This window comes from Delphinapterus leucas, chromosome 17 (genome assembly GCF_059928025.1).
Source record: "Delphinapterus leucas isolate spDelLeu-1000000601 "Yukka" chromosome 17, BTC_Dleu_Yukka2, whole genome shotgun sequence".
In the NCBI taxonomy this organism is placed as follows: domain Eukaryota; kingdom Metazoa; phylum Chordata; class Mammalia; order Artiodactyla; family Monodontidae; genus Delphinapterus; species Delphinapterus leucas.
Genome location: NC_143145.1, coordinates 34,404,274 through 34,430,599, shown reverse-complemented (window position 1 = coordinate 34,430,599; position 26,326 = coordinate 34,404,274). Strand labels below are relative to the sequence as shown.

The window sequence follows — 26,326 nt, the reverse complement described above, 5'->3', positions numbered from 1 at the left end:
TGGGAGAACACCACTGAAACACCGCCCCCAGCCAACCTTTGTCCGCAAAACTACGGAGCACCGCAGGGCCCAGCGAAGCCCGGTTTCCGCTCCATGGAAGTCACGTGACAGGAAGTAGTCTAGAAGAAGCGGAAGTGGTGTGTGTTCGTGGAGGAGGAGGCGGCGGCAACAGCAACCTGAAGGGGAAGGGTCGTGGAGTCGGGAAGAGCTAGGAGCAAGATGAAGGTGAAGATGTTGAGCCGGAACCCGGACAGCTATGTCCGCGAAACCAAACTGGACTTACAGAGAGGTGAGACAAGTTAGTCGGGAGTCCACCAGGCTTGGATCTGGCCTCGGCTTCCACCGAATAAAGCTGGAGGGGAGCCTGGTGTTCCACTCTCGTTCTTTTCCTGTTCCTTTTCGCCAGGGCATAAAGCCGTTCTGGTACTGGGTAGCAGAACCCTTGTTTTCAAGTACTTTTTCTAATAACTTTCTCTAGTGGTAAGAGGGAAAGTTAGTTATATGGGGAAATGATTCCACCTCCCCCTTTCCAGCTGCTGCTCCCTGATTGTTCTCAGGTTCCTGTTGAAGAAAAGTGGAACTTGAGTGAGCCAAACTCGTGGATTGAAGGATTTAACAATTGAGCAGACCTTTAAACCTTTCCCGTTGCTCTAACTTTTGGCTAATTTACTCCTTAAAATTACGTCCTTCTGGATGTGGGAAGAGATAAAGGTGAAACGTAAAGCCATCAGTTTTCTCTTAAAAACTTGTGGAGAAGTTTGGTGTGGGAATGGCTAAAATGAAATTAATGAGCTTTATTTTTCTGTTACTGGGTGTCTTGTTCCCCCATTAACATGCTGACTGCTTATGAATTATAACTCGTGATACCTAAATGACAAGGGACCATCCATGTATGAACAGACTATTCTAAGCGAAGAGAATAACAGGTGCAATGCCTTAAGGCAGGAATAAACTTAAGGCATAAAAAAAGGCCATGTCTTCGGAGTTTGAGTAAGGGGTTAAGCCGTAGAAGGTGAGGCTGGAACAATATTTCACTATCATTGAGTCGTGGAGATTATATATATATATATATATATATATAAAATGAGCAATGCTAAGTAAATATATGGTCTCTGCTCACAAAATGTTTACAGGTTAAGTAACAAAACAGTAATGCTTCTAAAATGCAAATTAGGTTGTGTCATTTGGACTTGACATCATCCCTATTCCTTGAACTTGGTCCCATCTTCCTCTTCAGTTTCACCAGTGATTACTTTTCCCACAACTAGCTTACATTTACTCTTGCCAGTCTGAGTGCATTTCAGTCATTCTCTTTGAGGCATCCTGTGTCACGAGTCCTTACCCAGTTTCTCTCCTAGCTCTGGGAAGCTTTCTCTGAACAATAGTCTTTCCAAACTTATCCCCTGCACATTTCCCCCCATCCTGTACACACTTAAGCACTCTCCTTCTATGTTTCTGTCACATATTTTTATACTAATATCAGAGTTTTTATTACATTGTCTCGTTATTGTGACTATCAGTCTTTCCCGTCAGACTGAGCTTGCAGAGAGTGGTATAATTGTATTTGGTTCTATATCCTGTATTTAGACATCACCTGGTACCTAGGAGTTGCATTATTAATGTCTGAATGAAGGAATGAGTGAATGACTGGCTGGTCACAGAATCTTGAGGTTAGGAAGTTATTAGTTACTGATCTTGTTATTAGGGATCTTATTTCTTATAACATTTTCCTATTTCTTTATAGTTTCTGGATGGAAGTGTTAATAGATAACAAAATGGAAAGATTGAAGTATTGGAGCTCTGTGAAACATAAAATAAGGAAGACAATTCCATGATTTTTCTGGTAATTTCGGAAAGGTTTTGGACAAAGGGTCTTCAACTTTTGTATTCTCCACAGTGCTAGGCACAGTGTCCCTGATAAACGTTTTTTGAGTAACAAATAGAATGATTAGCTGAGGAAGACCACAGGAAATATTAAATGTGAATTATTTTATTAAGAGGAATCATTCTTATTTCAGTTCCAAGAAACTATGATCCTACCTTACATCCTTTTGAGGTCCCACGAGAATATGTAAGAGCTTTAAATGCCACCAAACTGGAACGGGTTTTTGCGAAACCGTTCCTTGCTTCCCTGGATGGTCACCGAGACGGAGTCAGTTGCTTGGCTAAACATCCGAAGAGTCTGGCTACTGTCCTTTCTGGGGCATGTGATGGAGAGGCAAGTGTCACTCTAAACGTTGATATTTTAAACTAAAAATAGTTATATTACAAATGTTCTTCCTTTAGTTGTGCGTTACTGTGGGTTTTAACTGTTTTGATTTTATTTTTCTATGTTCTGTTTTCTTTTAATTCTCAAGAGTAAATTCTATTTGAATTGGTAATTTCAGTAGTTTCTTATCTAAACCTAAGATATTTAAAATGTATAACTTAAGGCTATTTGACAGTAAGTAATAAGGCATGTTTACAGTACAGATATTTAACTGTGAGTTTTTTTCCACAGAGAATGTTATTAACAATTCAACACTTAATTCCCCCACTCTGGCAAAGAAAGAAAGCTTTGAAACACTTTAAACTAGAATCAACAGAGTATTTAACAGGTTCAGTTTTCTGCTTGTTGATATTCTTATCCATAGACATTGCATTATTTTAATCTAGAGGATTTTGTGTTTAGCTGTCTGGTAGAGTGATTTACAGCCTTTTCAGTGTTGAATTTATTTTTCTTGGAATGTACTCCTGTGCCTGAACGTTTTTAATTTATAAGTCACTGAAATTTCCTAGTATGCTTTATCGTAGGTTAGAATTTGGAACTTAACTAAACGAAAATGTATTCGTATGATACAAGCACATGAAGGTTTTGTACGAGGAATATGTACTCGCTTTTGTGGGACTTCCTTTTTTACTGTAAGTATAATGCAATTAAATCATTAACTCTTTTCAACATGTATAAACTGATGTAATTGAATATTTTCTGAGTTCATTTACATGGTCCAAGGCCCTTTCAGAGTTTCACAATGCAAAATAACTTACTAAAACTTGGAAAAGCCCTGGTTTTCTTTACGTAATCCAGCCTCTTCCATACTTTTTATACATAATTACTTAACATATTACTGAACTAATATTCTATAGGACACTCAGCAGTGGGATTAAAACAAGATGAGTAGGGACTTCCCTGGTGGCACACTGGTTAGGAATCCGTCTGCCAATGTAGGGGACCCAGGTTTGATCCCTGGTCTGGGAAGATCCCACATGCTGCGGAGCAACTAAACCCGTGCGCCACAGCTACTGAGCCTGCGCTCTGGAGCCTGTGCTCCACAACAGGAGAAGCCACCGCAATGAGAAGCCCGTGCACCAAGAGTAGCCCCCGCTCGCCGCAACTAGAGAAAGCCTGTGCGCAGCAACGAGGACCCAAGGCAGCCAAAAAAAAAAAAAAGCCACTTTAAAAAGAGAAAACAAAACAAGATGAGTAATTTGTACTCCTTTGTCTATTATTAATACATCATTGAAGGATTTTTGTGTATGATAAAATATACATAACATAAAATTTACCATTCTAACCATTTTTAAGTGTACATTTCAGTGGCATTAAGTACATTCACATCATTGTACACCATCACCACTATCACCTTCCCAGACTGAAACTCTGTATCCATTAAATACTAACTCCACATCTCCCATGCCTACCTCCCACCCCCGAGCTCCCGGTAATCACTGTTGGACTTTGTGTCTCTGTGTGTCTCATTTATTTCACTTAGTATAAAGTCCTTAAGGCTCATCCATGTTGTAGCATGTATCAGAATTTCTTTCCTATTTAAGGCTGAATAATATTCCATTATATGTATATACCACATTTTGTTTATCCATTCATCCATCAATGGACGTTTGGGTTATTTCCAACTTTCGGCTTTTGTGAATAATGCTATCATGTACAAATACCTGTTCAAGTTCATTGAAAGCTTTTTAATAGGGGAATGACAGAATCTAAGCTGAGCTTTGAGATTTTGACAGCAGTAAGTGATCAGTTTGGAGGCTGTTTTAATAGTCTGCATAAGCAATAATAGTCAATCCTGGGGAGTGAAAACAGTTGAAAGTAATTGTTAGGTTTAGAAACATTTTTATTTTGGGGATTAGAAACGGTTTTATGGAGGTATAATTGACATATAGTACTGTGTAAGTTTAAGGTGTACAGCAATAATGATTTGACTTACATGCATCATGAAATGATTATCACAGTAAGTTGAGTGAACATCCATCATCTCATATAGATACAAAATTAAAGAAATAGAAAAAGGATTTTTTTTCTTGTGATGAGAACTCTTAGGGTTTAGTCTCAACAACTTTCATATATAACATACAGCCATGTTAATTATATTTATCATGTTGTACATTACATCTCTAATATTTATCTTATAAATAAGTTTGGACCTTTCACTGCCTTCATCCAGTTTCCCCCTTCCACCTATGGTAACCACAAATCTCATCTCTTTTTCTATAAGTTTGTTTTTCTGTTTTTGAAGTATAATTGACCTACAGCACTGTTAGTTCTTGGTGTACAATATAGTGATTCAATATTTCTATGCATTTCAAAATGATCACCACAGTAAGTCTAGTTATGATGTCACCATATATATAGATACCCATAGTTATTGACTATATACACTGTACACTTATTTTGCAACTGGAAGTTCATACCTCTTAATCTCTCTTACCTATTTCTCTCATTCCCCTACCCCTCCCCTCTGGCATCCACCTTTTTGTGCTCTATATTGATAATTCTGTTTCCATTTTGTTATGTTTGTTCATTTGTTTTTTAGATTTCACATATAAGTGAAATCATACAGTGTTTATCTTTCTCTGTCTGACTTATTTCACTTAGCATTATACCCTCTAGGTCCATCAATGTTCTTGCAGATCGCAAGATTTCATTCTTTTTTTATGGCTGAGTTATATTCCATTGTATGTATATAATACATTTTCTTTATCCATTCATCTGTTGATGGACACTTAGGTTGCTTCCCTGTCTTGTATTGTTAATAATGCTGCATTGGGCATAGGGGTGCTTATATCTTTTCTGATTAGTGTTTTTGTTATCTTCCAATAAATACCTAGGAGTTGAATTGCTGGGTCATACGGTAGTTCTATTTTTAATTTTTTGAGGAATCTCCATGCTGTTTTCCATAGTGGCTACACCAATTTCCATCCCCACCAACAGTGCACAAAGGTTTCCTTTTCTCTGCATCCTCACCAACACTTGTTATTTGTTGGCTTTGATAATAACCATTCTGACAGGTGTAAGGTGATATCTGATTGTGGTTTTGATTTGCATTTGCCTGATGGTTAGTAATGTTGAGCATCTTTTCCTGTGTCTAATTTGCCATCTGTTTGTCTTCTTTAAAAAAAGTCTATACAGAGCCTCTGCCATTTTTTATTTGAGTTGTTTTTTTGATACTGAGTTGTATGAGTTCTTTGTATACTTTGGATATTAACCCGTTATTGGATATATCGTTTGCCAATATCGTTTGCCTTTTCATTTTGTTGATAGTTTTCTTTGCTGTACAAAAGTTTTTTAAGTTTGATGGAGTCCCATTTGTTTCCCTTGCCTGAGGAAACATTTCCAAAATAAATTAGTAAAATCGATGTTTACCTACTATCTTGAACGTATCTGCCACATACCAAAGTCTAATTTACCATAGTTTGTTGCCTTGCTTTCATTTGGGCTAAGGCGCCAACAGTTCTACTCACCATTTATTTCACCATCTGTGCAACTGTCAGCTTAGTGAAAAGACAAGCAATGCCTTTACTAACACGAAAATAGTCTCAACCTCCTGGACCCCTGAAAAATTCTCAGGGTCCTTCAGAAGTCTACACTTCACAGTTTGACAACCTCTGACTTAATAGTTTCTGGAGTTTTATGTCATGAAGAGAAGGACTTTACCCATGCCAAGATTTAAAAATGCCTTCTCTCTAGTATTTTTAATGGGTTTTGTGGCATTTTTTACCTTTAAAATTACCTGGAATTTTATTTTTATATAAGATGTCAGATTGGTTCATACTTCTTAAATGACCGACCTGATCTCACAATACCATTTTATTGTAATTCATTTTTCTCCCTAATTTGAAAAGTCATCTTTATTACAATAATGCAGTTTTTGCCATGTTTATGACCTAACTTTGTTTCTACCCTACTCTTCTTTTGCTCTGCTCATGCTGTTTTAAATTTTATGTACTTCATGTGTTTGTCACAAATCTTTACTATAACAAGGTGGGACATAAATGCATCAATAAATACAGTACTGGAAGAATATGGTATGTGTTATTTTTTAAACTGAGAGGTTTATAATTTGATGTATGTGTTGGCAAGTGTACAGTTTATACCTTGTTCATTATCATCATCATCATAAATATTTCTAGGTTGGTGATGACAAAACTGTGAAGCAGTGGAAAATGGATGGACCAAGCTATGGAGAAGAGGAGGAACCATTGCATACAATATTAGGAAAGGTACAAAAATAAATTGACCCATACTTGGGCTATTAGAATTCTTCTCTTTTACCTACAATTATTTCATAATTTTAACTTCAAAAAAGATATAAATAAGAAATCAGACACTTTAGGCTGCAATAATTGACCTGTTCTAAGCAACATTTAATGCAATGAATGTCCTTTGCAGTTCAAGAATTTGAACAGTTCTTCGGTGTTCATTGCAGTAGGGTTCAGTTTCTGTTTTTAGCTAGAGGATGCAGTGAAATATTTCCTATAGCAAGAACATGGGAGGAAATCTGTAAAGGTCAGAAAAAAGTGCTTCAACTTCTGATTTATATCATCATGGATCTTTCACAAAGCTCAGAATTTCTTACTTGAAAGAATTCTTTAGGAAATGAATAAATGCAATAGTGTGGTTTTTGTATAAATCTTACTTACATTTCTTAACATTCTGCAAATCAGATGATATAGTTTAGTTATAGTTTAATAATTCAGATAATTTGGCCTACCCATGTTTTTTAATGCTTACGTTTTGATACTAAGTGAAATTCTGAAATTAGAATTAATCTTTAAATATCGCATCTTTAAAATCTCTTTGTCATTTCAGTATTATATTTAGTATATATTTAGGTTCTGCTTTTCAGGTTTCAAGAAGTTCTAAATGTTCTTTCTTTAGATGAGGGGTCCAGCCCATGATCAGGGCCTTCCTGTGTTCTAATGGTCAATCTAAGTGTTCTTGAAGGGACGTGGAGGTGGGATATTAGTATGAAATGGAAATAATTTGCAGATGGTAAAAAATTAGTAATTCGTAAAACAAAATTGGTTTCATTCTTGTAAAATGTCTTTTCTCTAGGAGTTCCAAAGATTTTTGAAACATTTAGTGTTACCCCTTCTCTGTGGTATTGGGGGTGAATTCTTATTATGGAAAAGTTTGTAGGACTTGCCTTCATGAATAGAAAATAATTCTAAATCTGTGGATGCTGATAAGAGTTCTTAAAAGCTTAAAGTATTGACTAAATAGTTCCCTTTAATTTGCTTTGCAAACATTTTTTGCCATACAGTACGAAGGTAGACTTTAAGCTGGTCCTGAATAGATGAGTCGCATATTTTTAAGTAAATAATACCAAATTTATGAGATTTTATTGCTTTTAACAGTCTTAGCATCCACGCTCGCCAATTTTATTTCTCCCCATAAATTTTAATGCAGTTGTCTGTATCTGTGTTTCTGTCCTGGGAATCAGTACTTCATATGTTAAATGTGGAATTAAGTTTTTTAGAAATTACCTTTGTGTTTCATTAGTTGGTTCCAAGATCCTTCAATACCCAATGATGATTTAAAAATTACTTCAGTGATATGTATTCAAACTTAATTAAATACATCCCATGTTAACATTTTTCTTTGTGCCCAGAATGTGTGATAAGAAACATCATTTCTTATGGTAGAGTTTTCTCCTTTCAGTGAGGGCTTCAAAGAAACTTCTTTGTGAACTGGGATTTTCTTAAACAAATGAGAGTGTAGAGAAATATATTTAAAATATTCTGTAGATTTGAAGTACTAATGAAAAGACTCATCTATAACAACATCTTTGCTTTAAAAGACAGTGTATACAGGAATTGATCATCACTGGAAAGAAGCTGTTTTTGCCACATGTGGACAGCAAGTAGACATTTGGGATGAACAAAGAACCAGTCCTATATGTTCAATGACTTGGGGATTTGACAGTATAAGCAGTGTTAAATTTAACCCAATTGAGGTAATGTTCCTTTTTGAAATATGTTCTGCTTATTGTTTTCTTATTATCTAGTAATTTCAGCTCTGTTTAGGAAACTTTTGAATGTATCATACAAGAATTTTCTGAATTTTAATGGTGTTCTAGCATTTGGTCCATTTTCCAGATTATATCTGAGTTCTTATACCTTTGGTCAGGTCTTGACATGTTTGCCTACAGTTATAGTCCCAGATACTAGTGTTCAGCACTGTTAAGAGGTGGGTGTGTGCATGTGCTCGTGGGGGTAGAATCCAAGTACACACTGTCCTGTGAAACTCCAGTTTTATTTGTGCCTTCAACACTCGATGTTCCACAGATTAACATCTTTGTACCTTTAGGAAAATGTTAATTTTTCTTAACTCTCTTGGAGGTCAGAAGAAGGAGTGTTGAGCATTGTTTTCTTTAATTATTTGTACATGGCAGGGGCACCAGTGCTTCAAAATAATATGCGTGGTTATTTTTGTACTACATGATAATTAGTTATATTTTTCTTTGCTCAAAAGTCTGAACTGTGATTCCTAATTTCTTCCAGGTCTAAGGGAAGAGTTAGAGATTAGCCTACTTTTTTTTAATAAATTTATTTATTTTATTTTTGGCTGCATTGGGTCTTTGTCGCTGAATGTGGGCTTTCTCTAGTTGCGGTGAGCGGGGACGACTCTTCGTTGCGGTGTGTGGGCTTCTCATTGTGGTGGCTTCTCTTGTTGTGGAGCACGGGCTCTAGGCGCACGGGCTTCAGTAGTTGTGGCACGTGGCTCAGTAGTTGTGGCTCGCGGGTTCTAGAACGCAGGCTCAGTAGCTGTGGCACACGGGCTTAGTTGCTCCGTGGCATGTGGGATCTTCCCGGACCAGGGCTCGAACCCTTGTCCCCTGCATTGGCAGGCAGATTCTTAACCACTGCGCCACCAGGGAAGTTCCTACTTATTGTTTATTCAGGTCCGAATTTGGGAAAGGAGGTTTCCCTGAAGGTAAAGCTATCCCCTGGACTCCAGACTTTTCCCTGAGCTTTTCCTGAATACGTAACAATTGATGAACTCATTTTCCAGAAGACTCAGTAAAGATGGCTTTTCCTGCAGAAAGAAAAGGAAATCACTGCATGTGTAAGCTGATTTTAGAAATTATCAGGAGATTATCTTGTTAGATGGTATCAGAGAAAATCCTGATCTTCAAGTTTTACACTCTTAGAGACCCTAACTGATAAAAGGAGGGAAAAAGGTTAAGTCAGAGTAGCAGCGTATTAAGACTGAGGTGCTGCGGTGTGATGTGAACTTGGCTTTGAGGTGCTGCTGAGAAGTCAGTCAGAGGATGCCCTCCTGCCTCCAGCACACACCTGCATATACACTTCTGGGAGAGGCTGCAGGTCTAGAGCAGGGGTTGCCAAGCTATGGTCTATGAGCCCACTGCCTGTTTTTGTTAAAAAAAAAAAAAAAAAAAGTTTTACTGAAACACAGCCGTGCTATGCCCTTTTGCTCATTTATTGTTTGTAACGGCATTTGCACTACAAAGTAAAGAAAGCACTGCAGAAACCATATGGCCCACAAAGCCTAAAATACTTCCTTTCTGGCCCTTTACAGAAAATGTTTGCTTCCCGCTGGTACAGGGTATCTGTCCCTACTATATCTTCCTCACTCCATCCTCTGTCTACCTTCCCTGTGTTTCCCTTGGTTGTAGAAGTGAGATATGGCATGAAGGGGCAAGCCAGCTTTGCAGAGCCAGCCCAAGGTGACACTAGGCAGAAGCAGGTTACAAACACAAGCAACTTGTGGGAACATTTTATGTCTTACTTGTGGTGGACCTAGGCTGGAACTGTATTTCCTGCCAGCATGCCTTTGCATTGACCTTATGCAAGTCACAGTTTTTCTCTGTATCTGTTTATTTTTAAAATGAGATTAATTATATCTTCCATTGTGTGTCATAGGTTTGTTGTAAGCGTAAAATGTGATAATATATGTGAATATTTTTAAAAGGTTCTCCCCAAATTTAAGATGGTGGTGTTACTGCTATTTAAAAAAAAAAATAAACAGGAGGAACAGACAGATACTGATTCCTAGTTCTCTAAAGGGTAAATGAGATCTTTTGTTTCTCTGTTTTGGTGAACACCTGTGTCAGAAGAGCTGATGGCCAATTCTAAAATCATAATTAATTATTAGTGATGACCTAGCAACCATGTTTTTCAAATTTGCCTGTATAAAAACTCTATTTGTTCAGCTGTGTGTGAATGCGTGTTTTATTAACCTACGAACTGACTTAGTGGTAAAAGCAAATGGTGTGCATGTCTCTTACCCTGTATTAAACTTAATGGAAAGGGCGTGTTGCTATGAACAAATGGAGTGTATTTGTCTCCTAATCATTAATTTTCTGTTAAAATATTGAAGCCTAGAATTCTCATAAAGCCAAAAGTTTATGCTGAGCAGCGCTACATTTTACAGTATGAAAGTCAGCTTTCCGTCTAGGTAGAATTTTTTGCTTTGTTCAAATTAAAGTCTTTACTTTTAGAAACAGAACCTGGTCAGACTTTGGAGTGACATAATGAGAAACTAAGAAAGGTTGAGAGAGTCACTAACTAGGGGAAAGGCTCAGAGAAGAAGTGGTTTAAGAAGGAGGGTTTTGGAAAGAACTGAGAAGAGATCGTGATGGTAGCATTGGCTTTATGAGTTTTATTTGAACTATATACACCCATGTAGTAGGAGGTAGCAGGCCATACAGCTGCTTAGTAAATAACTCTTCTAGTTCCTGTTAACGCTTGCAGTAGGAATAATGGAGGCAGAAGCCAAGAGTTGTGTCAGGAACCATGGGTGAGGAGGAATGGTACTACAAAGGGTGGGATTTGGGACTCCACTGGTAGGTAGATGGCTTATTTTCACTTATGCCAAGGATTATGTAAGCACTTAGCACATTTATAACTGACTTACAAATAAATATTTTAAACATCTTGGAACAGTTGGACAAAGGACACACCTAGTTTATACAGAGAGTTAATAAACATGAGGAAATGTTTAACTGCTAATAAAGCAGTAATTTATATAGTAGGCCCTCCATATCCGTGGGTTCTGTGTCTGTGGTTACAGAGGGCAAGGGACTCATGCATCTGTGGATTTTGGTATCCGTGGGTGGTCCTGAAACCAGTCCCCCACAGATGCCAAAGGATGACAGTATATAGGAAATATTGCCATACAGATATTATTTTTAAATGGCACTACCTATTGCTGCCCAGTTGCAGTAAAATTAATATATTTCTACATTGTAATGTATATTGGTACAACTCTTTGGAAAACAATTACTCCTAAATATCAAAAGCCATAAAATTGTTCATACTTTTTGATTGAGTAACGCCACTACTAAAATCTTACCCTTAGAAAAAGAAGAGCTAAATGTATGCAAATGTTTTTTGAAGTGTTATTTATAATACTGAAGAACAGGAAACAGGTCTAAGTTGAAGAATGGATAAGTAAAATATGTTGTTTTAAAATAGAATGCAGAATTATCTGTACAGTATCATCACAGGCATCTAAAGTGGGGATTTAACAATGAAAATACTTGGCTTAGGTTGCTGAGATTATGAGTGATTCATTGTACCCTCTGAAAATGGACTTTAATGTTATAACTTTGTATCTTAAACATAAACATTGAGGGTAATTAAATCATTTGTTCACTGAATGGACATGGTTTGCTGCCAAGCCTAGCTTTTAACTGATGATTGTTATACTTATTTTTAGACATTTCTCTTGGGAAGTTGTGCTTCTGACAGGAATATAGTACTATATGATATGAGGCAAGCTACTCCTCTGAAAAAGGTGAGTTTCAATTTGTCTTCTGCTTTATACAGTTGTTAATGCATCCCCCTGTAAGTGGAGTGACTGAAAATATGGAGCAAATGTTTTTTCAGAATTAAAAAACTCTTTAATAGAGGTATCCTTAGAACCCAAAATGATCATAATGGCATTCTCTCAATTTCCTGTTGCTTGTTAGAGACCCTTAAATTTCCATGAGGTACTGTATCCTAGTCTTTGTGTCTTCCATAATGCCAGCAGATTTTAGGCATCTAGTTTGTACTTACTGAATTGGAAGTTCTTTTTTTTTTTTTTTTTTTTTTTGCGGTGCACAGGCTTAGCGGCCATGGCTCACGGGCCCAGCCGCTCCGCGGCATGTGGGATCTTCCCGAACCTGGGCACGAACCTGCGTCCCCTGCATCGGCAGGCGGACTCTCAACCACTGCGCCACCAGGGAAGCCCAAATTGGAAGTTCTTAAAAAAGTATTGCATCCTGTTACATCAGGCCCTGTGATTATCATATGACACATATGGTATTTTATTCCAGAAAGTTTTATAACTAATTCACATAACTACCTTTATTTGTTTAGTTACATGCCAAGGGGGTTGACGTTTTATTTAGACAAGCTCTGTCCTGTTCAAGGTGTCAGATTTCCCAACAGTTCTAAAGCAGTCATTCCAGGACTTAGATATCAAAGTTAATACAACCTTAAGTTGATTCTAGAGAGGGAGAGAAATATTGTTGGTAAAGAGGGGAGTGCCATTATAAGTAAAAAGGTATAAAGTTGATTTCAGGTGCTAGAATTGAGAGAGAGCAAGAAGAGCTAGACCTTGTTCGTGTGCCACAAGTCCGATGTCCACACGTAATGGAAATGTTTTTAATATTTTTGTTGTTCCTAACAGGTAATAAATTCAGAAATATTAGGAGTAGAGTATATTCCTTAAAGTTTGAACTAGATAAATAGGATAATCTTTCCAAAGTATACTACCACTCCAATCATTTCACTCAGTCATGTGATATGGAGGGAAGATCCTGCATGAACTTTGGTGTTAGACTTTAAGCAGGTAACTTAACCTGTGTTTCTCCTGTGAAATGGTGGTATTAATAGCTACCTTGCAGCCCAATGGTAAGAATAAAACAAGATACTTAAGCATTTAGCAGAATGCTAACATGAAGTACTAGTTTAATAATAGTAATTTCTACCTCCTTCACTCCTCCATTCTCAGTTGTTAATAATAGTGCTTCATTACTTTTAGGTTGAAGAAAAGAACTGTAGCTCTCAAGCGCCTCCAAAATCTGGTCCCAAATTGTATTCCATTTATTTATTTGCTTTAGTCAGGGTTTGTTACATGTATGTCACGTTGATGGATGCAGACGTGCTATTTTCTGTTATTTCTCTGTTCCAGCTACTAGACTATCAATGTTTCTTCTATCTTTTCTCTCCTTAATGTAGCTGTTCTCATTCAGGGGTTGTACCACCCCACCAAGTGTATTTTTGGAAGTGTGGGAGGGACATTTAAAAGACTGTTAACTCGCATTTAATGGGCCGGCTCCCGAGAGGCTAAATATCCTCCAGTGGACAGTCACACACAACAAAAGATTATCCTGCCCAGAATGTTCCTTTTGAGAAACATGATAATATTTCTGGACCTTCACAGATCAGCTCAAATCATGCTTATCTTTTGAAACCTTTCTTCTCCACTTTAACCCTAAGCTCACCATTAATTTTGCCCCTGATTTGATACTTGATTATTTGCTGCTTCACTGTTTATATTTTAACTCTTCTTAATGTGTATCTCATTTTCCTGACTAAACTATAAGCTTTTTGAGGTCAAGGGACCATTTATTAAGCATTTTTATATTTTTCAGTATTTAGCACTCTGCCTGTGTGTTCAGTAAACAATTATTGATTTTCTTTTCCTATTGCATTGAGCCAAGTACTGTGCACATAATAGGTGTTTACTAAAGTACTTGCTTAAATCAATGGGAAAAGAAGGAAGGGAAATGAAGTGGGAATTTATCCATTTTAGAGGGACTTAATTTCATAGTAATGGGTTAGTGTATGCTTCTTTTCTTAGGTCATCTTAGATATGAGAACAAATACAATTTGCTGGAACCCTATGGAAGCTTTCATTTTTACTGCAGCAAACGAAGATTACAAGTAAGTTTCCCTCTTTAAAACTTACTTAATTTCTATCAGCAATAACTCAGTTGTATGTCTTACTAATGAAATATGTTTTCCTAGGTAATATTCCTTCATATACTCTAGAAAATTGCTGTTTGTTTTGCTAAAAAAAAAAATATTTCCCACATTAGAGAAGCGCTTCTTAAAAAGTATTCTCAGTTTTCAAAATGATACAGACCAGGGATGATAAACTGTGATCTGTGGACCAAATCCTGTCTGCTGCCTGTTTCTGTAAAGTTTTACTGGAGTATAGCCACATTTATTTCTGTATGGAATGTGGCTGCTTTTGTGCTATAACGCCTGAGTTGAGTAGTTGCAACAGAGACCATATGACCCACAAAGCCAAAAATGTTTATTATTTGGCCGTTCACAGAAAAAATTAGCTGATCCCTGACATAGACCATATAAATAATGGCTGAATCATACATGTTTTAAGAAACTAAAAATATCTGCCTACAAAGTGTGTAGCTCTTCAGGTAGTTGATACTCATGTGGTCATGTTATCAGCTACCACTATTACTTCAGTAAGACAAAAGGAAAAATAAAGTTTCAACCTTTACCTTAATATTTGCAGATATATTATTCTGTGACTTCATGTAAAGGTGACATAGAAGCCTTATGTTCTTGACCTAGATGGAATTTTATGATTTCTTATATACTGCTTTAAAACTTGTTGAAGCATTTGTCATCAGCTAACTTATTTTATCTTTGCAGTATCCCTGTAAGGTGGATAGGACATGTATGTTACTCCCTTTTTACAGATGAGGCTATTGATGTAGGGAGTTTAATCTCTTGATGAGGAAAGAGTGTCTTATCTTTTTTTATCCAAGCATTTATTGTAGTGCTATGCATATGATGGATTTTTAATACATGTTTTTTGGTGAAGGTGGAAGTTTGTCATTAGATTGAACTTTAGATCATCTGTATTTAAGTTCTTTGTTCTTTCCACTACTCTTATTTATGAAAGCATAAGTTAGCTCAGAAATAGGACTTATTACATGATGTTTTAGTGGTACCAACTGAAAACATCTCTTATGACTTTCCTGTACTAAAAAGAAGCTCAGTTGGACTCTCATTAACTAGCAATACCAAACCACATTAACTGAAGCCCTTTTTAGCCTTTTTCTCATGTAGAAATTAAAATAGAATTTACTAAAAAACAAAATTTTCTAAAACAAACCTGGTTGAGAACCACTGCCTTAGATAGGGACTGTAAAGCAGTTGTCAACTCAGAAATTTAATCTCCAAGATCAGTATGACCTTGGCTGACAATCCTGTGGTATGTTTGAAGATTATGAAAGAGAACAATGACTTGTCTCTTGATGAGAATTTCATGGTATTTGGAAATTTGTATCATTAGTATCAGTGACTTTTCATAATAATCGTATTTAAAAATATTCTTTTTGAAGTGTTAGGTCTTTTTTTTTTAATTTTTGTTTTGAAATAATTTTAGGCTTACTGAAAAGTTACACAAATAGTACCGGTCAGCCAATTTCCCCAAATGTTAATGTCTTACATCCCCACAGTTCAATTAGCAAAACCAAGAAATTAAGATTGGTACACTACTATAAAGTACAGACTTTATCCCATCACCGGTCTTTCCACTAATGTTCTTTTACTGTTCTGGGATCCAGTGCAGGATCCCACATTGCATTTGATTGCCATGTCTCCTTAGCCTGCTCACTCTGTGACTTTCTCAGTCTTCCCTTTTCTTTCATGACCTTAGTACTTTTGAGAAGGACTTTCTTGTCAATTATATTGTAGACTGCCCTTAAGTTGGGCTTAACTGGTGTTTTCTCATTATTTCATTGAGATTATGCATCTTTAGCAAGAATACCACAAAATTGATATGCCCTTCTTGGTGCATCAAATCAGAGGTACATAATGTCAGTTTATCTTATTATATTACGGGTGATGTTAACCTTGATCACTTAGTTAACATACTGTCTGCCAGTTTTCTCCACTATAAAGTTACTATTTTTTCCTTTTGTAATTAATACATGTCTTTGGGGAGATACTTTGAAATTATGTGGATATCTTGTTTCTCCTCAAACTTAATCTTCACATCTGGAAGTATTTTGATGTTGGGAACTTGGTCACAGTAATGCTATATTACTACTCTCCATCATCCATGTTAGCTCATTTGAAGCACTGTTTTTTTAGCTGTTGATTAAGAATTTTTAAACCTCGAAAATCATGAAGTCATTGTTTTTGCCAGTTGTGCACAAAGTATAGTTTTCTAATTTTAATATACCCTTTGAAAAGCTGTGCTCACTCTTATATATCACTGATGGAGTATAAACTATTGCAACTTCGCTGGAAATGATTTGTCAGCTCAAAAGACTTAAAAATGCTCATGTCTTTTCTACTTGTAGGAATCTATTCAGATCTAATTGAATCTGCCCCATTCAATTAAAAATTAAATATGAAAAATTAAAATTTCATTTAAGAATTAATTATAGTAAAATGTTGGAAACTTTATTAATAAATAATTAATAATAATAAATTAATTAATAATTAATTATAATAAATAATTAATAATAATTAATTATAATAAATAATTAATAAATAGATTTATTTAAACAAATAATTATTTTAACTCATATTTACATACGAAAACATTAAAATATTCTCAGATTATTTAATGGATAAATGTTCATAATATGCTACATGAAATATCAGGATATAGAGCTATACAGTATTATCTTAATTTTATTAAAAGGTACATAGTTAAATAGTATAGTGAAAAGATTAGAAATAATTACACTGTGCTAACTGACTTTCTCTGGGTGGTGGAATTAAAGGTAAGTTTTGTACTCTTCATATTCTTTTGAAGTTTGCACATTTTCTACAATGAGATTTATGTTTATAAGGTTGAAAGTGTGTAAGTGTAATCTTAAGGAATAATAAAAACTGTTGATATTTTTCCCTATCCCTTACCTGCTGTGTAAAGAATTGAGCTATTTATTTAGATGTGCATTATTTAGCCAGCAGTCTTATTTTCACTAGTGTCTCTTAGTACTACATATGCTTTTTTTAATAGGAATTTGTATAAAATAATTAAAAATTCTTTTACAGCTTATATACTTTTGATATGCGTGCACTGGACACTCCTGTAATGATACATATGGATCACGTGTCTGCGGTGCTTGATGTGGATTACTCTCCTACTGGGAAAGACTTTGTGTCTGCTAGTTTTGATAAATCTATTCGAATCTTTCCTGTGGACAGAAGTAGAAGCAGGTATGTTACTACCGATAAACATTTGTTTTTGTTTGATTTTTTTCCTTGTCTTTATCATTTATCTTTTTTGAAAGGTTATTTGGTTGTGTGTATATGATGGAGCTCACACCCAGGTGTTGTGACTTGGGGTACCAACTTCCACTGCATCACCTATGGGTAAAACATCAGCCTACTGGGCAGTTTCTTCATTGAACAGGATATTATCTTTATATAATTTGTTTATATGAAATCTTAGTGTTTGCCTTAGAGCAAAACCTTTTATTTTAGAATTATTTTTAAGTGTTTTATAGTAATTTTTAAAAATAAAGACTTGATTTTTTTCGAGGAGTTTTAGGTTTACAACAAAATTGAGAGGAAGGTAGAGAGATTTTTCATATATTCCCAGCCCCTACACATGCAGAGCCTATCCCATTATCAACATTCCTTATGGGGTGGTACTTTTGTTACCTCACCAGAATGTAAGATGAGCCTACATCATAATCACCCCAAATCCATAGTTTTCCTAGGGTTCACTCTTGGTATTATGTATTTTATGGGTTTGAATAAATGTATAATGACATGTTCATCATGATACTATCATAGTATTTTCACTGCCCTAAAATATAGTAAACTTAAAATTTTTTTTTAATTTGATAATGAAGAACTTAGATAAGGTTTTCCCTAATACAGTTTAAGAGCAGTTAATAACAATAATACCTTACATTTGTTATTTCTCACTTACTTATTTTTATTATTTTTTTTTTGTGGTACGCGGGCCTCTCACACAGAGCCTCTTCTTTAGAGTCACACAGCTCTTTTTTTGGTCATAGCCAATCTGCTTGTCTAACTCTTCGGTATTTTTACTTGTGATAGTTGCATCTTTTTCCCCTCTAATTTGAGGAAACCATATTAATTCCTAAACCTTTTTGTATAATCATGAATTGCTAGCAAATAATTGTCAGCATCGTCATGTGTATGATTTAAAAAGTGCTTGAATTGGAATCAAAAGCATACTGAGTGAGTGGGTGTTCTGGTGACTTTGATCTTCATTCCATCATCTCCTGGGGTTGGTTCCTATATGGCTGTTACAACTAACTTGATATTCTCCAAACTGTCATGAATGGTTTGTTGGGAATTGTTCAGTCAGGCCCAAGGCAAGCCTGAGAGTTTCCATTCTTCTCACCTCTCTGGAAAATATTAAGAATCAAGAGAGTGTAGCCCTCCATCATTTTTTGGCACCAGGACCTCCAAAGGTAGTAAGTAGGACAATACTTTTCTAACATGATGTATAAACAGACATAAAGAACAAAGGAAGAGGATGAGAAATGGGAATGTTTAGGCACCTATGATCCCAAGAGCCCTGCAGCTGAGCTCCAGCTGAATTGTTCTGCAGCCAGTGTGGGCAGTTAAATGCAAGTCTAGTTAAAAGCTCAGATTATTCCAAAACTGTATGAAGTGAGGAGTTCTTATACACCGTTTCCAGGGAATTGCCTCCTGATGTCATTTGGAGATTTTGTAATCACAATTTAATATGTGTTAACTTCCTGTTGGGTTTAGTTATAAATGGTATTCCTTCTGACCTTTGTCTGCTTGAAAGCTGCTTCTGGTTTGTTTCTGTGGTCTGCTCTAGTTTCCTGTCATTACAGACATCAAATAACACAGGCAATGCTTTGAATGATACGTTTTTTTGTTTGTTTTTTTTTTGCGGTACGCGGGCCTCTCACTGTTGTGGCCTCTCCCATTGCGGAGCACAGGCTCCGGATGCGCAGGCTCAGCGGCCATGGCTCACGGGCCCAGCCGCTCCGTGGCATGTGGGATCTTCCTGGACCGGGGCACAAACCCGTGTCCCCTGCATCGGCAGGCGGACTCTCAACCACTGCGCCACCAGGGAAGCCCGATATGTATTTTTAAAATGTTTTCCTTTGAAAGATCTTAAAGTAGTTAAATTGTATTTTAAAAGTAAATTTTGAGTAGGTTTTCAAAAAGTACAGTTAAATGAATATTTGAAGGTAAGCTTCTGTTGGGATTTCATTCAGTATTTACTTAGCAAACAAGTAAATTCAGTTGCATTCACACAGAACAATTCATTTATCTTGACTACGTATATAAAGAATTTAAGTTTTTAAATGTATTTATCCCCAAATAGTATAACTTATAATGAACTTTATGTATCTATTTTAAGTACAAGCATAAACATATCTAGAAGTTAAGAACCCTGTGTAGTTTACCATTAAGGAGGATTCTAAGTTGGTTAAGTGACTAACCATTGGATTTGTCTGGTCTAATACATGAACTGATGTAATACATGACTAGGTTATTTTTAATGGTTACCAAAGCCTAATCGAATTTCCTAATATTTAAATTCAATACGTTGCTTTGGGAAAAAAGACATCTTAAATAGGTAGAGGTTATAAGGATTGAGTCTTGTAAAAGCAGAGCATTGAGAGAAGAAAAAGTAGTCAGTGTCTCATCTACTTTTCCTTTTAATAGGATGTTCTTTCTAACCATACTCTCTTTTAGAAATAAATTTCTTATGGTCTAGCTACATGGTCATTCAGGAGCTCAAAATGTATCTGTTAGAAGCAGTGTAATAGACTAGTTTTGTGAGTGTACTTCAGAGATGTTTTTATATATATGAAATCTATTTGATTTCATCATCACATACGGGTTTTCTTTTACTGTGCAGAATTTGCTGAGCGAGTTTCCTTTCTCTCAAGTAGTCTGCATTTTGAATCACTTAATCCAGATATGGAAACTTTACTTCTCTAGAACTCTCATCCTTTTATTTTTTCTGACCTTGTCTTTTACTTGCTTTTTAATGCCCTGCTTAACACTTCCTAATATGGTATCTTCTGTGAATTTACTTAGTATGTTTCACAGCCTTCCAAATAGGTATGATATTTGACATCTCCATTTATTAAATGATACTTATCTCATCACTTCTATAGCCCTCCATTTCTTTTCACATATGTAAATCATCAGCTCTCACTTCAATTAATTGAGCTTTTCATTTATTTTATTTTTTAATTTTTTTTTGCGGTACGCTGGCTTCTCACTGCTGTGGCCTCTCCCGTTGCAGAGCACAGGCTCCGATGCACAGGCTCAGCGGCCATGGCTCACGGGCCCAGCCACTCCGCGGCATGTGGGATCCTCCCGGACCGGGGCACGAACCCGTGTCCCCTGCATCGGCAGGTGGACTCTCAACCACTGCGCCACCAGGGAAGCCCAATTGAGCTTTTTAAACAATTTGACCAAAACAGAAATCAGACATTAGGATCAACGTATTAGGATGTGCTCTTAGAGTGCCATTGCATTTATTTTTCAATGAAAAGAAATCCCAAAAAAGTGTGGTGGTTGACCTTATTGTTACAAAATTACTCCAGCGTCAACATATTTTATTTGTGTTATATGCCCTCAGTTATTTTGCGATCTTTTCTGGGCGTCTAGTTTTGCTTAGTTTGTTTATACTTATTTTTCTTATTGTATTATAACATCTCTGAGGGCAGGAATTTTTAATTCCCCAACACTTAGAATAGAATCTTGTTAGATTGGTCCCATAAAAATACATTTAAATGAATTTTAATTTCTCTTTTATACTCTTTTAGGACTCAAAAATGTTATCCTGATACTTGATAGGCAGTGGTTAAAGAAAATCTGTACCAAAATCCTAAGAGTTTTAACTTAATTCCTCTTCTGCAGGGAAGTCTATCACACAAAGAGAATGCAACATGTTATCTGTGTAAAATGGACTTCTGACAGCAAGTACATTATGTGTGGATCTGATGAAATGAACATTCGTCTATGGAAAGCTAATGCTTCTGAAAAGTTGGGTGTGGTAAGACCCTATTTTCTTTCATTGTCATAAAGCTAGTTTCTAGATTTATTGAATATCATTATATTATAAAGAGAATTTATTTGAAATGCGTTAGTTGTGATAAAAAAGGCTAGCAACAAAACAGGGTTGTATTGAGGTTTACTTTTATCATGTCAAAGGCACCTTCAGAGGCCTTTGTTTTTTGTTTGTTTGTTTGTTTTGTTGTTGGCCACGCCGCATGGCTTCTAGGGTCTTAGTTCCCCAACCAGGGATTGAACCTGGGCCCTTGGTAGTGAAAGCGCTGAGTCCTAACCACTGGACCGCCAGGGAATTCCCCCAGAGGCTTTTGTTAATTAAAATGTTTGATCATATTTGAGCCTTCTTGTTTTTTTGTATTCTCCTTGAGGTGGGGAGAGAAGATGTAGGGACTAGAGGCTTAGAACTTAGAACGCCCATTTCTTCTGTTAAAGGAATAGTAATCAGGCAAGTCAAAGGCTGCAAGTCTCTGTGAGGTATTTTAATATCAAAGAGACAGTGAAACACTTAAAAAAATACACAGCTTCAGACTTTTTAAAAAGACTCAGTGAAAATATAACAAATATTACCATTGGCTAGCTACCTCTGGGTTGTGAGTAATGGTTGATTTTTGTTTGTTCTTAATGTTTTTCTAAATGTCTCATGTTTTCATACAGGGTATTTGTAACTGAAACAAATATTAAGTTTAAGAAAGAAAGGTTAAGTGTGGGTTATTTTCTACTTAGCTCTGGAAGGAAAATCAAGATATGATAAGTAGTAATTAAAGATAGTTTTATTTTAGGTTTAATGATTACTAAGTACTACACTATGCCTAGGTTTCAGTTCATCATTAAATGTTCCTCTAAATCATATCATCCTTAACAGTTGTTAGACGAAGGCTAGTTATTACGGCATCAGATGCTTTCTTTTCTGTTTCAGAAGTTACTTTTACAGAAAAAAATTTTTTTGAGTGATTCATTTAAGTGCTTTTACTACGCCTAGAGTGGTCCACAGAGCCCAGCTCCCTTGGCACTGCTCTTTTTCACTTGGTGGCATCCATCTACATTGTAGGCATGCTGCCTAAAAGGAGATTCAGTGCTTGCAAACCTGGTATCACTAACATAACCTTGTAAAGGGTATAGTTACATTAGCAATTTTGGTCATACGTCATGAAAATTTAGTTTTTTGGGGAAACATTGCTCCTAACTTTGTTGTACTGAAGCAAAACAAACACACCATTCATTAAAATATCAAAATGCATTTTTTCAGCTTACGTCACGAGAAAAAGCAGCCACAGATTATAACCAGAGATTAAAGGAGAAATTTCAACATCATCCTCACATAAAACGTATTTCTCGTCACCGACATCTACCAAAATCTATCTACAGTCAGATTCAGGAGCAGCGCATCATGAAAGAAGCTCGTCGACGAAAGTATGTTTTGGAGCATTTGACTCTCTCTCAGTACCCTTTTCTAACTCCCCGCCTTGCGTCTCACCAAAAACAAACAAAAAAACATGCCTTTCAAGGGAATAGTTTATGTGCTGTTGTGCATCAGAGGTGTTTTTTTGTTTTTAATTGGGGTATAATTGATTTACAATGTTGTGTTAGTTTCAGGTGTACAGCAAAGTGAATCTGTTACACACATATATATATATATATATAAATATATATATATCCACTCTTTTTTAGTTTCTTTTTCCATGTAGGCCATTACAGAGTATTGAGTAGAGTTCCCTGTGCTATACAGTAGGTCCTTATTAGTTATTTGTTTTATATAGTAGTGTGTATGTGTCAATCCCAATCTTCCAGTTTATCCCTACCCCCCATACCCCCCTGGTAACCATAAGTTTATTTTTTGCACCTGTAACTCTATTTCTGATTTGTAGGAGTTCATTTGTAGCCTTTTTTTAGATTCCACATAACAAGCAATATCATGATATTTGTCTTCCTCTGACTTACTTCACTCAGTATGAGAATCTGTAGGTCCATCCATGTTGCTGCATATGCCATTATTTTGTTCTTTTATGGCTGAGCAATATTCCGTTGTATATGTGTACCACATCTTTATCCATTCCTCTGTCGATGGACATTTAGGTTGTTGCCATGTCCTGGCTATTGTAAATAGTGCTGCAGTGAACATTGGGGTGCATATATCTTTTTGAATTATGGTTTCCTCAGGGTATATGTCCAGGAGTGGGATTGCTGGTTCATATGGTAGCTCTATTTTCAGTTTTTTCAAGGAACCTCCATATTGTTCTCCATAGTGGATATACCAGTTTGCATTCCCACCAACAGTGTAGGAGGATTTCCTTTTCTCCACACCCTCTCCAGCATGCATTGTTTGTAGATTTTTTTGATGATGGCCATTCTGACCGTGTGAGGAGGTATCTCATTGTAGTTTTGATTTCCATTTCTCTAATAATTAGTGATGTTGAGCATCTTTTCATGTACTTTTTAACCATCTGTATGTCCTCTTTGGAGAAATGTCTAGTTAGATCTTCCTCCATTTTTTGATTGGGTTGTCAAAGGTGTTTTTGAATACTTCTCTGGGCCTTTTTCCTTTTCCTGATAAAAGGGGGGGCAATGGTCATCTCACATGGTGAGAATTTTCATTAACTATCTTTGAGCATATGTTTAAAGGGCAGACAATGTCAGTGACTTAAAATAAGAAAATGCTTCTGCTCATGCTAAAAAACTATTATAAATGGAGAATGTTTGTAAAAAATAACTTCCAATGTAGCTGGAATTAAGAGGTATTGTGTATTTTCCAGCTTAAAGACGGCAAAGAACATTTGTTAGATAAAAATTTGTCTAATATGCTTCATCATAGCATTTGGAATCTAACATTTTGGCTCTAAAGCGTAGCATTCCACCATCATCACCATTTCCCCTGTGGAATATTCTTCTCCATGCAGTCTTTGAATTCATGTGAAGTATTATAGAAATTCTAAGACAGAGTTCTTTTTTTCTTTTAATTAGACTATTCAAATGATTATTTTGTTGTCTTTGGGTAGATGTTGGGGTTGGGTCACTTTTAAATATCTTAACAACTGCAGCAGGTTTTTAAAGTTAGTAAAGGACGCCGATAGTAAGAGAAGAAGCTAATAAATAAGTTAACAAAACTTGATTTCTAGCTGCTTTTTACCTAATCTCATTGTGAAACCTTTTTTTTTTAATAGATGGTTTTCCAGTGAAAGAAAATGTCTTGTGATTTTTCTGAGGAAGTTTTCTTTGGTTAAGATGATTTCTCGTAAACTTGCTTATATTTTGTATATTTTGTTTTATTTCTAGGGAACTGAATCGTATCAAACACAGCAAGCCTGGATCTGTGCAGAGGGTGTCAGAGAAGAAGAAACGCGTAGTGGCAGTTGTGAAATAATATTTGGTATTCCTACCAATACTGATGTATAAGTATTTGTTATGTTTTCATTCGTGAACTCTACAAATAAAAGTACTGGCTCTAGTATAACAACAAATGTTACAGTTGTATGTGTAGAGCTTAATCGTTGCACATTTTTGCTATCCTGAAAAATTATTTTTAAATGTGACCTGGTCAATAAGACTATCCAACATTTTATTCCTGATCTTCTTTCTTACTGCATTAAAGAATACAGTATTTACAAACTAACTTATTTTTTGCTGTTAGAAATTGCAGATATACTTTCGCTTTGATTTGTTGCTTTAGACACTCTACGTTTGAATTTACATTTAAGACCAAACATCTCTTTTGTTACCTTTTAGTATTACTTTAGATAATTATTGCAGTGATTCTTCCTAGGATTTCATAAACACATAGAAGAATTATGTCAGAACTTTTTTCATTTGAATTTATTTTCTGGGCTTTATTTATATTTGGCTTTTTGAGACATTAAAGATATCAGCCTACATTTATATAACTTTTTTTTTTTACATCTTTATTGGATTATAATTGCTTTACAATGGTGAATCAACCATTGTAACAAAGTGAATCAGTTATACATATACTGATATGTATAATCAGTTATACATATACATATGTTGTTCCCATATCTCTTCCCTCTTGCGTCTCCCTCCCTCCCACCCTCCCTATCCCACCCCTCTAGGTGGCACCGAGCTGATCTCCTTGTGCGATGTGGCTGCTTCCCACTAGCTATCTATTTTACATTTGGTAGTGTATGTATGTGCATGCCACTCTCTCCCTTTGTCACAGCTTACCCTTCCCCCTCCCCATATCCTCAAGTCCATTCTCTAGTAGGTCTCTGTCTTTATTCCCGTCTTGCCCCTACGTTCTTCATAACCTTTTTTTTCTTAGATTCTATATATATGTATTAGCATACAGTATTTGTCTTTCTTTTTCTGACTTACTTCACTCTGTATGACAGAGTCTAGGTCCATCCACCTCACTACAAATAACTCAATTTTGTTTCTTTTTATGGCTGAGTAATATTCCATTGTATATATGTGCCACATCTTCTTTATCCATTCATCTGTTGCTGGACACTTAGGTTACTTCCATGTCCTGGCTATTGTAAATAGAGCTGCAATGAACGTTTTGGTACATGACTCTTTTTGAATTATGGTTTTCTCAGGGTATATGCCCAGTAGTGGGATTGCTGGGTCGTATGGTAGTTCTATTTGTAGTTTTTTAAGGAACCTCCATACTGTTCTCCACAGTGGCTGTATCAATTTATATTCCCACCAACAATGCAAGAGTGTTCCCTTTTCTCCACACCCTCTCCAGCATTTATTGTTTCTAGATTTTTTGATAATGGCCATTCTGACTGGTGTGAGATGATACCTCATTGTAGTTTTGATTTGCATTTCTCTAATGATTAATGATGTTGAGCATTCTTTCATGTGTTTGTTGGCAGTCTGTATATCTTCTTCGGAGAAATGTCTATTTAGGTCTTCTGCACATTTTTGGATTGGGTTGTTTGTTTTTTTGGTATTGAGCTGCATGAACTGCTTGTATATTTAGGAGATTAATCCTTTGTCAGTTGCTTCATTTGCAAATATTTTCTCCCATTCTGAGGGTTGTCTTTTCATCTTGTTTATGGTTTCCTTTGCTGTGCAAAAGCTTTTAAGTCAAATT

The 26,326-nt window shown here is 36.0% G+C and overlaps 1 protein-coding gene across 1 annotated transcript; it reads left to right on the top strand.

Annotated features, from left to right (window-relative positions):
* Positions 1–121: 121 nt before the first annotated feature.
* DCAF13 (DDB1 and CUL4 associated factor 13) lies at positions 122–24,731 on the top strand. Its single transcript, XM_022584649.3, has 11 exons — positions 122–289; positions 2,019–2,218; positions 2,794–2,901; positions 6,409–6,498; positions 8,079–8,234; positions 11,963–12,040; positions 14,096–14,178; positions 17,281–17,445; positions 21,124–21,259; positions 22,523–22,686; positions 24,547–24,731. Exons 1-11 carry the CDS (start codon positions 220–222, stop codon positions 24,632–24,634), a joined length of 1,338 nt encoding a protein of 445 aa, XP_022440357.1. The 5' UTR covers positions 122–219; the 3' UTR covers positions 24,635–24,731.
* Positions 24,732–26,326: the final 1,595 nt, after the last annotated feature.

What these genes read in the sequence shown, in the direction of transcription:
- DCAF13 (XM_022584649.3), top strand. Translation starts at nt 220, where the DNA reads ATGAAGGTGAAGATGTTGAGCCGGAACCCGGACAGCTATGTCCGCGAA. An exon ending in CTGGGGCATGTGATGGAGAG is followed by an intron (nt 2,219 to 2,793) that starts GCAAGTGTCACT and finishes GCTTTATCGTAG; the next exon opens with GTTAGAATTTGGAACTTAAC. An exon ending in GCAGCAAACGAAGATTACAA is followed by an intron (nt 14,179 to 17,280) that starts GTAAGTTTCCCT and finishes ATTCTTTTACAG; the next exon opens with CTTATATACTTTTGATATGC.